The 15,094-nt window shown below is 50.2% G+C and overlaps 7 protein-coding genes across 7 annotated transcripts; 3 read left to right on the top strand and 4 right to left on the bottom strand.

Annotated features, from left to right (window-relative positions):
• Positions 1–614: 614 nt before the first annotated feature.
• tif32 (putative eukaryotic translation initiation factor 3 subunit EifCa) lies at positions 615–3,942 on the top strand (the record flags this gene model as incomplete). Its single annotated transcript, XM_056874643.1, has 5 exons — positions 615–656; positions 727–951; positions 1,028–3,402; positions 3,460–3,620; positions 3,686–3,942. The coding sequence occupies 5 exons, from the start codon at positions 615–617 to the stop codon at positions 3,940–3,942; spliced, it is 3,060 nt and encodes a 1,019-aa protein (XP_056732363.1).
• Positions 3,943–4,580: 638 nt separating this feature from the next.
• On the bottom strand, positions 4,581–5,924 carry N7487_006895 (uncharacterized protein; the record flags this gene model as incomplete). Its single annotated transcript, XM_056874642.1, has 2 exons — positions 4,581–5,139; positions 5,218–5,924. 2 exons carry the CDS (start codon positions 5,922–5,924, stop codon positions 4,581–4,583), a joined length of 1,266 nt encoding a protein of 421 aa, XP_056732362.1.
• Positions 5,925–6,335: 411 nt separating this feature from the next.
• Positions 6,336–7,079, top strand: N7487_006894 (peptide alpha-N-acetyltransferase complex B subunit NAT3; the record flags this gene model as incomplete). Its single annotated transcript, XM_056874641.1, has 3 exons — positions 6,336–6,540; positions 6,616–6,847; positions 6,908–7,079. The coding sequence occupies exons 1-3, from the start codon at positions 6,372–6,374 to the stop codon at positions 7,077–7,079; spliced, it is 573 nt and encodes a 190-aa protein (XP_056732361.1). The 5' UTR covers positions 6,336–6,371.
• A 418-nt stretch (positions 7,080–7,497) lies between these two features.
• On the bottom strand, positions 7,498–8,857 carry N7487_006893 (MCT family MFS transporter; the record flags this gene model as incomplete). Its single annotated transcript, XM_056874640.1, has 2 exons — positions 7,498–8,626; positions 8,679–8,857. The coding sequence occupies 2 exons, from the start codon at positions 8,855–8,857 to the stop codon at positions 7,498–7,500; spliced, it is 1,308 nt and encodes a 435-aa protein (XP_056732360.1).
• A 762-nt stretch (positions 8,858–9,619) lies between these two features.
• N7487_006892 (DNA-directed RNA polymerase core subunit RPO26) lies at positions 9,620–10,347 on the bottom strand (the record flags this gene model as incomplete). Its single annotated transcript, XM_056874639.1, has 4 exons — positions 9,620–9,653; positions 9,713–9,832; positions 9,903–10,172; positions 10,310–10,347. The coding sequence occupies 4 exons, from the start codon at positions 10,345–10,347 to the stop codon at positions 9,620–9,622; spliced, it is 462 nt and encodes a 153-aa protein (XP_056732359.1).
• Positions 10,348–10,605: 258 nt separating this feature from the next.
• N7487_006891 (C2H2-type zinc finger protein) lies at positions 10,606–12,313 on the top strand (the record flags this gene model as incomplete). Its single annotated transcript, XM_056874638.1, has 2 exons — positions 10,606–10,690; positions 10,755–12,313. 2 exons carry the CDS (start codon positions 10,606–10,608, stop codon positions 12,311–12,313), a joined length of 1,644 nt encoding a protein of 547 aa, XP_056732358.1.
• Positions 12,314–13,222: 909 nt separating this feature from the next.
• On the bottom strand, positions 13,223–13,870 carry N7487_006890 (uncharacterized protein; the record flags this gene model as incomplete). The annotated part of the gene is made up of 2 exons (XM_056874637.1): positions 13,223–13,791; positions 13,849–13,870. The coding sequence occupies 2 exons, from the start codon at positions 13,868–13,870 to the stop codon at positions 13,223–13,225; spliced, it is 591 nt and encodes a 196-aa protein (XP_056732357.1).
• Positions 13,871–15,094: the final 1,224 nt, after the last annotated feature.

Raw genomic sequence — 15,094 nt, 5'->3', positions numbered from 1 at the left:
CCCCGGGGGTAGGTCCGTGGGTTTCCCTTTTTATTTTTGCTTACACGTTACGTTGGTATATGTTATACTGGGGGAGGGAATTTATTCGGGGGAAGTACCCGGTACTTCTGGTATTATAGGGTGGATACAATACAGAACAGGTACCTAGTACTTGCTATTCGACCTTTTGATGGAATTTATGTTATGAAAGTACATTGTCGGGGTCGGAATAAGATAGTTGGAATTATAATATTAGTAGATTGACTCGAGATATTCAATCAACCAATAATATATCATAATCACCATGTATTGTCATCAAATATGACACATCCTCAATAGATACACCTACCTATGTAGGTATAACTGTGTACTTTTGAAATTCTTGCCTCAGGCCACCACACGTGATCGTCATCGCTTAACGCGAAGTGGGAACATTGGCGGGATCCAATTTTTGCTCTGGCCTCAACACGCACATTGTGAATCTTCCCCTCGTTATTGGGTATTCGCGTGGCAGGCTAATCGCATTATTCCCAGCTGCCCGTGTGTTGTCGCTGGCTTCACCTAGACTTTTTTTTTCCAATTTTTAATTTCTTATCAGTCACCTTTGATCGTTTCCCAAGGGGCATCCACCCATCATGCCGCCCCCTCCGCATATTAAGCCTGAGAATGTCCTCAAGGTAAGCGTCGCTGTCGCTGTCGTCGCGAAATACAAGACACATCGGTTGCTAATGACTCTATCTCCTGCAGAGGGCCCAGGAACTCATCGCCGTCGGTCAGGCTCCCGCCGCCTTGACTGTCCTCCACGAACATGTCACCTCCAAGCGCACCCGTAGCAGCCCCATCGCCTCTCTCGAGCCGGTGATGCTCCTGTTCGTTGAGCTCTCCGTCGACCTTCGCAAGGGAAAGGCCGCCAAGGATGGTCTTTACCAGTACAAGAACATCGCCCAGAACACCAATGTCGGCACTATCGAGGTTCGTGTTGATGATCGCCCGAAAAAAAAAATATTTGTGACTTGTCACTAATCTAGGATTTCTTTCGTCTCTGCAGATTGTTCTCAAGAAGTTCATCGAGCTCGCCGAACAGAAGGTCACCGAGGCTCAGGCCAAGGCTGATGAGATCCAGTCGACCCTCGAGTCCGCCGCTCCTTCCTCTAACGTCGAGGATTTGGAGGCCATCGAGACCCCCGAGACCATCCTCCTCGCTACTGTCTCCGGTGAGCAGTCTCGCGACCGTACCGACCGCGCCGTTGTCACCCCTTGGCTCAAGTTCCTGTGGGAGACCTACCGCACCGTCCTCGAGATCCTGAAGAACAATGCCCGTCTCGAGATCATGTACCAGTCGACTGCCCTCCAGGCCTTCAAGTTCTGCCAGAAGTACGCCCGCAAGACTGAGTTCCGCCGCCTGTGTGAGCTTCTGCGCAACCACGTCCAGAATGCCGCCAAGTACTCTTCCCAGATGCACGCCATCAACCTGAGCGACGCCGACACCCTGCAGCGCCACCTCGACACTCGCTTCCAGCAGTTGAACGTTGCCGTTGAGTTGGAGCTGTGGCAGGAGGCTTTCCGCAGCATTGAGGATATCCACACCCTGTTGAACCTCAGCAAGCGCCCCGCCAAGAACATTATGATGGCCAACTACTACGAGAAGCTTGCCCGCATTTTCCTTGTTAGCGAGAACTACCTCTTCCACGCCGCCGCCTACAACCGCTACTACAACCTGCTCCGTCTTTCTTCCGTGGCCCTGGCCAGCGGCCAGAGCTCCAAGAAGGAGAACCCCTCTGTCACCGAGGCCGAGATGACCAAGGCCGCCTCCTTCGTCCTTCTCTCCGCTCTGTCCATCCCCGTTATCAGCACTTCCCGCTCCCGCGGCGCTCTGGTCGATGTTGATGAGGCTCGCAAGAACAAGAACACCCGTCTCACTAACCTTCTCGGTATGGCCACCTCGCCCACCCGTGATGTGCTCTTCCGCGATGCTCTGAACAAGGGTCTTCTCCGCCGTGTGCGCCCCGAGATCCGCGAGCTGTACAACATCCTCGAGGTTGACTTCCACCCTCTGTCCATCTGCAAGAAGATTACCCCCATCCTGAAGCAGATTGGTGACGATCCCGAGATGGAGAAGTACGTTGTGCCTTTGCAGCAGGTCATTCTCACCCGTCTCTTCCAGCAGCTGTCCCAGGTTTACGAGTCCGTTGAGCTCAAGTTCGTCTACGAGCTTGCCCAGTTCCCCGCTCCCTTCCAGATCACCCCCGCCATGATTGAGAAGTTCATCATGAACGGTTGCAAGAAGGGTGACCTCGCTATTCGTGTTGATCACATCTCCGGTGTCCTGACTTTCGACTCCGATGTCTTCTCTTCCTCCAAGGCTACCCACGCCGGCAGCGGCGCTGGCTCCGCTGAGAGCGAGGTTGGCTCCATCCAGCGTCTGCAGCACACCCCCGCCGAGATCGCCCGTTTCCAGGTCGCCCGTCTCGCCAAGACTCTCCACGTCGCCTGCATGTACGTCGATCCCTCCTACAGCCAGGCTCGTCTTCAGGCCAAGCAAACTGCCCAGGCCCGCGCCATTGCTGGTGCCACCCAGGAGCACGAGGAGACCCTCGCCCGTCGCGTTCTTATCGACAAGAAGAAGGAAGCCGCTACCGATGCTTTGCAGCGCAAGCAGCGCGAGGAGGAGACCCGCAAGCGTGTCCGCGCCCAGCAGCTCCAGGATGCCGAGAAGCAGCGTCTGGCCGATGAGCAGCGTGACCGTGAGCTCAAGCGTATTAAGGATGAACAGGACCGCATTCGCCAGGAAGAGCTCAAGAAGCAGCTCGAGGAGCTCAAGACTGGTGTTAAGGGTATTGACGTCAGTGAGATCGACCTTGACGAGCTTGATGCCAACCGCCTGCGTGCCATGAAGCTGGCTCAGCTCGAGAAGGAGAAGAACGAGCTGAACGACCGTATTCGCACCACTGCTAAGCGTATCGACCACTTGGAGCGTGCCTTCCGTCGCGAGGAACTGAAGCACATTGCCGCCGATTACGATGCCCAGAAGAAGCTCGACACTGAGCTTTATGAGAAGCACGTCGCCGAGGAACTGCGCGAGTCCAAGGAGAAGCACGCCGAGGCCGTTGCCCTCAAGCACCGTCTGGGCCGTCTCGTTCCCCACTTCAGCAACTTCCGCAGAGAGGTTTCCGAGAAGCGCCACGAAGAGTTCGAGAAGCGTCGCAAGGCTGCCGAGCGCGAATTCGAGGCTAAGAAGAAGCAGCGTATCAAGGAGGTCCAGGAGCGCCGCCGCCGTGAGAAGCAGGAGCGCGAGGAAGAGGAGGCTCGTCGCAAGGAGGAGCAGGAGCGTGCCGAGCGCGAGGAGCAGGAACGCATCGCCCGCGAGGAGGAGCGCCGTCGTGTTATGGCCGAGGAGAAGGCTAAGCGCGATGAAGAGCGATCGTTAGTATTCCCTAATTTTAGTTTCCTTTCGAATCTTGATACTAACTTGGCATATAGCAAAATGGACGAGATCGCTCTCAAGCAGCAACAGAGAGAGGCCGAAGCCGAAGCCCGCCGTGCAGCTCGCAAGGGTGGATACGAAGAGCCAGTCGCACGAACCGCGCCCCGTCTCAATATCGCCCCACGTACCGGAGGTGCTCCCCTTACCTGGAGAGAACGTGAAGCCCTCAAGGAAGCCGGTGGTGCCCCCGCCGAGCCCGTTCGCGCCCCCCCGTCCGCGAAGAGCCCGCCCCTCTCCGCAAGGGTGGATACATTCCTCCTCACCTGCGCTCCGGTGCCCCTGCCAGCGCTGGATCCGCCCCCCCTCCCCCTGCTCCCCGTGAGCCCCGCGAACCCCGTGAGGCTCTGCCCCGTGAGGCTCCCACCGAGCGCTGGGCGCCCCGTCAACCCCGCGAATCTTCCTCTCAGTCTCCTGCTCCCGCTTCGGAATCCAAGCCCGCCGGTGGCAAGTGGGTCCCTAAGTGGAAGCAGCAGCAGTAAACGACCGAGCTACGACTTTCCAGTTAAAAAGTGTATCCAAGCTCTTTTCTTTTTGGCGCTATTCTCATGACCCTTCCGCATATTTCGTGTATCATTCACCCATGTTCACCCCGTAACTTGTTAATGGGGGCCCCAGTTCTGTCTTTCAGCTCGCTCGGAATATGATATAATCTTTTCCTAGTTTTTTTCTTGTTTAAGTTGGTGTTGTAGATGTTTTAGACATTTTATTCCTATCTATTGACAGCGGTGGAGTTGAGCCGATCCCAATTCTCGACAGCACTGGCTCCGCACAGGTACAGGTTGCATACAAGTATGCATGTCGAACGCAGGTACCTTTTTTAATAATTGTTGAGCTCTAATGTTGAGCTCTAGAATATAAGAGAAAGAATGGGCCTACTAATCGAATTGAAATGAATGGTATCACAATTTCAAGCCTAGAAGCACTTGACCTAAGAAGACGAAGCTCTATGAACGACTAGGACGAAAACATAATGAAAGATGGCCTAGTAAACATCAATATGGATATCTGACAAGAATAAAAAAAAAAAAAAAATAAAAGACAGCAGTCTATGTCCTGACCTGAGGAAACAGAAACAGAATCGCAAAAAATGATCAAGTCATGAACATCAACATCAAACTTATGCAGCAGCCACTTCGGCATTAGTCCCAAACAGCTTTTCTCTCCATTCCCCACAAACAGCTTCAAAGCCACTGACTACATCACCGCAGACCTTGCCCGCCTCTCGATCTTTGAGTCGACGATCCCAATCACCGCGCTCGATCCATCGGGATCCCTCTTCGCGACTCTCTTCCTCCCGTCGAATATCAGCGACGAGTTCGCGCGCAGAGCGTAACCGGCGCGAAGCGGTTGAAGTCAATTGTCTCGATTCGTAGAGGGTATCGCTTAAGCCACGAAGGGTATGTGTGATATCTGCTGTTTGCGAGATAAGGGCTTGGAGAGAGGCCAGGGGGTTTTGCGCGGCGGACTGAGGGGTTGTTGATTGGGAGTCTGGGTGTTCTGGGAAGGGGTATGGGAGATTTGGCAATAAGCCTTCGTCGATAAGGGGCATGAGCGAGTCGATTGCGTCTTCGGAAAGGAGGGGGAATGGAGAGAAGAGGAGTGGGTGAACGAGGGATTGGAGGGCGCGCGTTTGGTGGGTGAGATGTGATGTGATTGAGGAATGAGCGGTGATAAGTCTGCGATTAGAGATTAGATATCGGGGTCGGTGGTATTGTATTTATAACTTCCAAGATAGTAAATAAACATGAACTTACCTCATAGCACTGTTTTCAATCCCACTCTGTCCACCGAGATCTTTCAAAGACTCAACCGTCCGCTGAATGACACGGTCATTTTCACTTCCGTTGTTCTCTATACCCCGCCGAGCGAGACTCTCAATCTCGGCCATTTGGCTCTCCAAGGCGGGAGACATATCCGCCTCCTCTAGATCGGAGTCAGGTCCATAATCCGAGCCATCATATTGCGACTCCTGCCGGCGGTGCTGTCGCAAATGATTTGCACGGTTTTTGTTTCTTGGCGGATGGAGCGAATCTCTTTCTGACGAGATGGAAGGCGACCGGGAGCGCACGCTGTGCGCTGATTGCATATACATGTCTTCTCCATCACTGTGACCCATCTGTTGTGACCCCGCACGACTGGCTTCCTGGCCTGACGCATATCCATATCCATCTTCCTCTTCTCCCCAGGCATCAGCTAGCTCATCGGCCAGGTTTCCCAGTCCTCCGCCGCCTGCATCAACAGCGCCAGAGAAATCTCCGGATCCACGGTGGGACCCACTCATGGCGTTTGAGTTATGGCGCGACGCGATGGGAGATGGTGGTGCAGATAATCGGGGTGTCCGCGGTGATCGGGGACTTGCAAGAGCAAAAGTATTCCCAGTTGTTCCGGGAGAGATGGGTGAGTCGTCTGAGGCCGATGGGTAGCGGTGTGAGAGTTTCAGGGGAGACGGAGGGAGGGGCATTGGGCCGTTTGGAGGTATCACACGGGACCTCCTTGGTTGGCGGAAGCTTTATTGAGGGAGCCGAAAGAGCCAAATTAGGGCAATCTAGCCAGAGAAAAGGGACAGACGGTTGTAGTCCAGCTGCAGAGGAACAGTTGTTAATTAGAATGCCCAATTGGATGTTCCGATAGCTCCGGACCCGAGTCAATGTCGTAGTATAGCGCTGTGGCAATGGAACAAAGACCAAGCTAGGGTCAATTGATATATAGCAAACGTGAAAAAGGACCAACTTCTCAGCAAAAGAATGACTGCACCACCAGGATGCAGGAGGGGTACAACAACTAACAACTCAACTTAAACCCTCACCGCCGACTTCTACTCATCACCGCCCGGCAAAAAAAGAACAAGAGCATCAAACCCCACATTATCAACATTATCATTTTCACATTGACGATATACCATATCAAAATGACTTCGATTGAGCGCATGTCCCCATTGGACCTGCTAGACCTTAATCTCACAAACCTCGACCCTCTTACTGAGAATTATGATCTCGGCTTCTACTTAAACTACCTGAACAAATGGCCTTCATTGTTCAGCACCGTCAAGGATCATGAGGCCGGCATCGTAGGTTATAGTATGTTCAATTCTAGCTCTAACTCGGCCGAATTCTCCCCAATTCCCATGGAATGTACCTGACATCTTAATTTAGTCATGGGCAAGCTCGAAGAGCAACACCCTGCAATGCGCCACTCCGAGCATTACACACCATGGCACGGACACATCACAGTCTTGACCGTCGCCCCAGCCTGGCGCCGTCTCGGATTTGCCCGCAGGTTGACTGAGCAACTTGAGCGAGGATCCGACAACAACAACGCCTGGTTTGTGGATCTCTACGTCCGCGCCGGAAATAAAGTTGCATATGACATGTACAAAGGAATGGGGTAAGTGAAACGATGTAGATGCGCGAATGCTGAGTTGAATGCTGACATGTGTATGTACAGATACTCCGTCTTCCGGCGGGTGGTTAATTATTATAGCGATGATCCATCGGGCATGTCGGAGAATGGGGAAGATGCGTTTGATATGCGCAAGCCGTGCAGTCGAGATAAGAAGCTCGAGCATGTACGAGAAAATGGTGAGAATTTCCCTGTTGGGCCGGAGGATGTGATGTAAACCAATCTTCTTTTTGTGGGTTTTATTGAAGCAGCCGTGGATGGCATTTTCTTTTTCTCTATTTCTATTGCCTTTTTCTTCGAGGGGTTCTCATCGCATGGAGGGCTTATGCAGGGCTGGGGGTTTTATTATATTTCCTCGTATAAAATCAGACATAGTATGATTATAATTATTGTTTGCATTTTCCGTCTAAGTACATCATGAAATGCGCCGTGTCTCCCATTGACTGGATAGAAGCAAAACGAGTTGGAGGTAATACAATATGCATAATGATGGCCAAATTATGAAGCCAATGGTATCCTATCGTTGTCCCAACATTTTTATGCCAAGAAATAAATCGAGCCAGGTTGAAACCTGAAACCTCTGTGGGGGTGATGGGTATATTTTATAAGACATTTCAGGAGCCAGCAGCCGAGACTCAAGCCTTGACATGGAGCTTAAGACCGGAGCGCAGAAATCTGACACAGGCCATAAGAACCGCAGAGGTAGTGAGACAGCAAGCGGTGAAAAGCTGAACACCGAGGAATTCGTTTGTATCAGCCAAGATTGCACCACCAATGGGGGTACCGATCAACAGGCCTATAGAAGTGATAGCAAAGACCATGCCCAAGCGAGTGCCTAGGTCTCGCACGTCCGGAGTCATGCTCGCCATGACCACAGGCGGCAGGGAAACAAATCCACCCGAGAAGAAACCATAGAAGACGGCAAGGATGATGATGCCAGGTACGGTATGAACACCGATCCAGACGAACGCTAGGGTAGCAGTGATGGTCACGGCGGGAGTGAGCATATTCAGAGGACCAACGTGGTCAGCGAGGAAGTTGGGCGTAATACGACCTAAGGCCGAGGCTGCGTTTAACATGGAGAGTAGGTAGAACCCCAGGTTGGCGTCTACAATGCCTGTCTCTATTGCATATGACTGCACATAGAAAAGGAAGTTGTAAAAACCCAAGAAGCCCATGAACATAGCAATGGCGAAGACAGTAAAAGCCGGTTCCTTTAAAGCAGACAATTGGTAGAGCTTGCGTTTCTCTTTTGGCTGGAAGCGCGAGCGCATGATGCTAATGGAAATGCAAATGGTGCCGAAGCACACGAACCCAAGTGCGCGAGTAGCCCAGGCAACGCCGACCTTCTTCTGCAACTGATCGAACATGATTGGGTAGATCACACCACCGATACTACTGCCACTGGCAGCCAAGCCGTTGGCCAGACCTCTCTTGCGGCGGAAGTACTGTGGCAGGATGGCGACGGAGGGCACGAAAAGACAGCCTGCTGCGAGTCCGACGCAAATGCCCTGGGAGAGAATCAGCTGCCAGTACTTCGTGGCAAGACTGGTCATCATCAAGCCGAAGGGTAGTAGGAATGCTGCGAAGATGATGAGGGATCGAAAGTAGCCAGCGTCAAACAGGGGACCTGTAATGACTCCAATCATCATCAAAAGGAAAGACTGCAGCGATCCAATCCAGGCAATGGTTGACGATGAAGTACCGGCTAGTAACTCTCGCTCATAATAGGTTTGATATGCACCCCATGTATTGATAATGCCCCTATTTCAAGTGGTTAGCAATATGATTTCTATATCAAAGAATATATTCTTACCATGAATTGAAAAAGAGAAAGAATGAGCCCAAAACTTGGAGCCATGTGTTTAGCCCAGTATCGAATGTCAACTCGGGTTCTTTGTCTGTTGAATGTGATATATTGGGGTTGACATTTTCTTGAGTTGATGAAGAATTAGCAAGAATTTTTTGCTCTATATCCACGCTAGTTGACCCCATGTTGTTTGATGTATCGATCAAATAGATGCCGCTCACGGGTGAGCGTGAAGATCTTAGCTGTGTAATGATATAAAATCAAGACGAAATAATAATATACGACATCTATGGAATTTTCAGTGGCTTATAACCCCCCAAGTTAGCGGGGTTTAGCTTGGATCTCCCGAGGTCGGCCATTCGGCCATTCAAGATATCAAACGGCAAATCGGTTGCCCTGGTGCCGAAACTGGTCTAGTCACTAGTGAGATCCATAAGCTGAGTTGGATGCAACATTGCGAACAGCCGAATCCGCTTTTTTACCGTGAATATCCGTCAAGCGAGAGGATGATCCTAGTATAAAGATCAGGATATACCTGCAATGCAGGATGAATGTGTGCGTATGACTTGTGTATTCCAATATCCTGGTCGTGAGTTGAATTATACTTGGAAAGATACGAAGCATGAAGCATATCAAAATCATTCAGGCTATTGAAATCCCAACATTTTCCACGTGGGTTATATGCGCTATAATTGCTTCTTCTATAAAGTCAAAGTAGGTATATGCAAGAAGATAAACAGATCAAATTATTTTTAGATATGTTTTTTTTTTTCCCGTTCTAGATACATGTACAAAGTCTCATTGATGTCCATGTTTCATCAAGGACATCCAAGTCTCTTTTTTTCGACGGGTTCTTCGAATCCCAGAACTCCAAACGCTATGCTGAAACCCAAAGAAAAGCAAAAGATGGAAAACAGCCTCCGTGGGGAACGGTACTGTTTTGACCACTACAACAGCTCCTCACATGTCCAATCCTCATACCTAAAGTCGAACACTGTTAGATATGATTCGCCACTCATTTTGGACAGCGTGTTGCTTACCATCCATCGGGCAGGTATCGGCGAATGATCAGGGGAATCTTCTTCTGGTTCAATTCCTTCATGGCGATCTGCAGGGGATCGGTCTCACCCTCGAGATCGACAAGAACGGGGGCGTTCATACTATGACAAATGTCAGCAAGCCTAATCTAACGGAATGTATGCGCAATTGTCTGCATCACAAGGAACGTACCTGATCTGCAGGGCACGGGTACCGAGAACACGCGCGCGCTCATACTTGGTCAAGTACGGGGTGGTGGTGCGCTGATCATTGGGTACTTTCTTTTCGCGCGACTGCTCCATCACTTTTCCTGCGTATCCGGCATTGGGATCGCCAGAGACAACGACATTCTCGCCGTTGGTGGTGGGGTAATCTTCTCCCTCAACCCCGTCTTCGCCCTCGAGGCCTTCGTGTTCCTCCGGCTCCTCATCAAACACATCCTCGCCGGGCTCGTAGTCGAAGCTGCGCACACCACATTGTTAGAAAATGGGGCTATGCAAGCATGTGCGAACACATTGTGAAGCTGCCCGGCGGCAAAATGGAAGCAAAGCTCCTTTGCGCCTGGTCACTGGGCAATCTGGTGAAGGGAGATAGCTTACGTCTCTTCGACGTCGTCGTCGTGGCCGTAGTCAGACATAATGACAATTAAACCTGTAAAGGAGCGAAGTATTCGTAGGCCGAAGCGAGCGATGAAAGACCCAGAGGTATGAGAGACAAGTCGGGGGAGTCGAGGTGGGATTTGATGCTAAAAATCCTGGGAGCGGAAAAACTTCCTCTGTGTTGACCGTCACCGCCTTTCTGGCAAAAATAAAATTATTAGTTCGACATTCATGTTCGAACTTCCTTGTGCCCTGAGATACTTTCTCTTTCTCAATCGTCCTTTTCAGGACTTCTCATGATGGCCTTGAAACGGAAGGCATCATCTGACGGGGTCACAACCCCCAAAAGACGCCAGAAGCAGACTGTCCTGGATAATTCCGGTAAGTTTACGTCCCTGTACAATAAATATCCGATAAACTGAATCAATCACTGACCATTCTACAGACATGATCTATGAGGAGACTCACTCCGACGATGAGTACTCAGCTCCTGGATCTCCAAGCTTAATGAGCGAAGGCATGGACGATTCTCCGGCGACCCCATTCTCGGTCACCTCTTCCCGACGTGAGCGATACCCATCCGAGTTCAAAACCCTGCCTTGCCCATTCGAAGGGTGTGATAAGGCCTTCAATCGTCCGGCTCGACTCCAGGAGCATCTCCGATCACACAACAACGAAAGAATCTTCAAGTGTGACGCCGAAGACTGCGACAAAACATTCTTACGCATTACCCATCTTCAACATCATGTCAAGAGTGCACACACAAATGTTCGAGATTACGTTTGCGAATACCCTGGTTGTGGAAAGAGCTTTGTGAACGGGTCACGGCTTCGTCGACACGTTGCTACGCACGATGGACATGATAAGTACCGATGTACCGAACATCCACCTTGCAACGAGACATTCCGGAAACACTCGACACTACAGAAACATATCACAGTTGTGCACTTGAAACAGAAGCCATTCCCATGTAATCACGTTGACCCAATCACGAAGGAGAAATGCGACATGGCTTTTGACAAGGCTGGTAATCTACGGACTCACCAGAGCAGAGTCCATTCCGAGAAACGATTCACTTGCGCAGAATGTGCCGAAAATATGGAAGCACAATCATCCGAAATGGCCGACGACAGTGCAAAACAGGATGTATCATTCCCCACATATGCCAGTCTACAAAACCACATTCGGATTGTTCACCCTCCCAAATGTCCCGAATGTCCATTGGTATGTTCCACAGCACGGGGACTGCGACAGCACCTTGAGATAGCCCATGGCAACGTTACTCTCGAAGAACGAAAGATCTACCCCTGCACCGTTCCTGGTTGTGGGCAGAGCTTCACCAAGCAAGGCAACTTGACCGTCCACGTCCGCACAGTCCACCAAGGCGAGAAACGGTTCGTCTGCGGCGAAACAGATCTCTCAAAATCCACCAAGCTGGATGGATGGGACGGTGTCGGTTGTGGCAAGCGCTACGGCAACAAATTGACACTCGAAGACCACATCCGCGTCACACACCTGGGTCTCCCGAATGCCAGGAAACGACGTCAAGCAAAGACGAGCAAAAAGCCGATGCAGAATTCCGTTTCCACTCTTTCCGCTCTCACGGGCCAAGGCTATGCCGAGGAAACAGGACGACAGATTGCATGCTTCTACCACGAAACGTGCCCACATCGTTTCCATCGCAATTACGATTTGTGGGTACATATGACGACCAAACACCACTCCACGGAAGACGAGGTCCAGAACCTGTTTATGCAGCGTGCATTGCTTACTGATGAATCCAGTCCCGGGGTCAACTCGCTGGGAATCTATGGTCTTGGATATGATCAGGATGGTCAGTCTTACTACCAACAATCTCAATCATATATGACAGGAGATCATTCCTCGGATATTGCTTTCGGCTCACAATCGAACGATTCGTCTTATCTCCCCAGTCAGCCGGGGTTGGATTCTGATTATTTGATGCAAGACGATTTCCCAATGAGGGCAGTTGACAACATTTGATTCTTTAATACTCGATATTGATTCTATAATACCCAGCCGTGATTAGACGGTGCTGGTTGGCCCTGTCAATACTTACCATGTGATGGAACAATGATGAAGGGCATTTCTACGATTTTATGATTATGTATCTAGCGTTAATGCGTACCCGTGGACGTTTCTTTAAAGAAAGTCCCCATTCCTTGACAGCATGTTGACTTCATTCGTGTTTAGCCTGACAAATTTAATCCACGAAGAACCGGTTTCAAGATGAATACATTGATACCAACCATATACCCAGCTTTTAGAGATCGTATTATCAGGCCTACAGACCAGGGCACCCTCATCTTATAACTGGCTTATCCCTATTTTCATATTACCCTCCTGAAATAACATGCTGCCCAATGGTTGGAAATATGGCATGAGATAGTTATCTAGAGTTACAACATACTACCTGTTGTGAAATTGGTGTGTCTCAGATAAGTCAGGCTTCTTGCTAGCTCTTGATGTAACTGTGTATGAATAGATGCGAGATGCGATCTTCCGGTTCCATCCACTCGTATTCACCCATCTCTGTTCTCAGTATCCTTTTTCATCCTATGCCTTTTCATCCTTTCTGTCTCTCATTCCTCACCACAGGAATCGGAAGAGTGGCCACCGGAGTACTCACTGTTGAACCCCACGAACTGCGCCAGCCAATGATTCTCATAAGCCCCAGTCCACAGGCCTTCCTTCATTATATCAACTAAACCCCAGGGGATCTGTCTAGCATGATCCTGGAAAGGAGGAGACCTAAGCACAAGCACCGGGTCATCATTATTTTTCTCCTCCCAGACAAGGGTTTGCAGGGGGTTGTCCCAGGCAATAGCGTTATCATCCCTACACCAAAGCGAGGGGGAAATCATCAACCGCTGCTCGGCCCGGTTGTTCCGCTCATTCTGTTTCCGGATTTTTTTCGGGATGGCGCTCGTGTGCGTGGATATCGCTTTCCAGATTGGAAAACAGCAGGTGCAATTCGACAGGGTCCCAGGGGAATCTCAACATTCCGGCTATATGCTTGCAGAACTCCACTTGAACGGCGTTTGCTACGTCAACGCCGTAGATGGTGAAGAGTCGGACGATGTCGCAGAACAGATGGACTGCTGGGAAGCCGCGGGCGAGAGCTAACCATTGGCTGACCCAAATCAGTAAGATCATGATTTGGTCGTCGTAGTGGTCCAGGTCGGTGATGCGTACGAGTTCAATGCCTGGTTGGCTTGAGAGAAGGACTGTTGGTGGTTGAGGGTTCTCTGGTGGTATGAATCCGAGGGTTTGAGCGGATTTCGGATCGTTGTCAATGACGAGTTGCTTCGCTGCCAGGGCTTTCCTGTCGTACTGCTCCACCACTGGAGGCCAGCGATCCCAGTACAGTGGTCCGTTGCAGGCTTGTAGGCGGTATTCTCTGAGGTGCTTTGTTACTTTCTGCTCTTTATCCCAGGCAGGACAGGGGTCATAGATTGTGTCTAGAGATGTTTAGAAAGCCAGTTCATTTGGAGGACATGAATGGGGTGTTTGCAAACATTGCTCGGTGTCTGTAGTCATTGAAATAGTTTGGGATATTGCGTAGAGATTCCTGAAGCTCAACCACTTCCATGTATGAGTCAAACAGCGAGCAAAGGAGATACGCAAATGATCCAGGGAGAGTGTCAGTTTTGAAACCATGAAGATAGGAAGCTATCATATCTGGTAAATCATTTAGCTTGAAGCCGATGATGAAGTTTGAGACTTCTTCTCGCAAAGCATCGAGTTCACCACCCTGCTCAGCTTTCCACTGCAGGATTTGTTGCATGGGCTTTTCATATAAAAATTCAGGGGACCTGTAAATGATTTTAGGTCTAGGGCATGATATCGGTTCATAGATCTGGTGGAGATCCAATGCATTGAGAAGATGTGGGAGGTCTTCATCATCTTTAACCTTGACTTCCTGTCGTGGAACTGTGCACCTGCGCATCTTGACCAATATTCGCGGGCTGGAAGGCACGTAAATATCCTAATGATTTAGCTCCGGGGTTATGTACTAGAAAACCATTCAAGAGTCAGACAGAGTGATCGTAGTGATTGACCATGCAGAGGGAAGTATGCGCCTGGGAAATTAGTCCCGTTAGAACCACAGCTCAGCCATAGTCCAGCGGCTGTAACCAATCATCAAGAAACCAGAGAGAGATGAGATGAGAGGAAAGATGACACAATGAAGGATCTCAGATCCATGTCTCTAGTCCCAGGTCTCTCGATTCTATCATGATGTTCTAGTATAGGTGAGGCTGGGAGAGGGGACATACTGCGTGCTTGTCGGCATTTCACTTACTGTCTGTTCTGGGGTGACCCCACGAATGAAGTGCCCAGATGGACAAATTCAAATTAGAAAATGGGAAGAACGATGATGTCGGATGGTCGGTGAAGCACAAAGTTGAAATGGTTGGGAGAGGAGACCAAGGTGATGGGATGGGGAAAGAACGATGAGGAAAGATGAGTGATGGGGAAATCACAGGTGAACTACGTCCTACGCTTTCCAGGTGCTGGTTGCTGATTACTGGCCGATACGCGTTGGCGTTACCTCGCAGCACCAAAATTCTTCATGTCATGTTCATGTTATCAGACAGATCGCGTATATTTCGCTTGAATGTGTGGCATTTAAACAAACAAGGAAATACCCCAACGTAGAAATATTCCAATACAAGACTGAAGGAGATGTCTACTGGAGATGCAGATGTATAGTGTGCCAATGTGCCAAGGTTCACCTCCTTAGCTCCCGAACCAGAAATTTAC

This window comes from Penicillium crustosum (genome assembly GCF_028827405.1).
Source record: "Penicillium crustosum strain IBT 35664 chromosome Unknown utg000002l_segment0_segment0, whole genome shotgun sequence".
Lineage (NCBI taxonomy): Eukaryota > Fungi > Ascomycota > Eurotiomycetes > Eurotiales > Aspergillaceae > Penicillium > Penicillium crustosum.
This window is presented reverse-complemented; position numbering and strand designations above follow the sequence as displayed.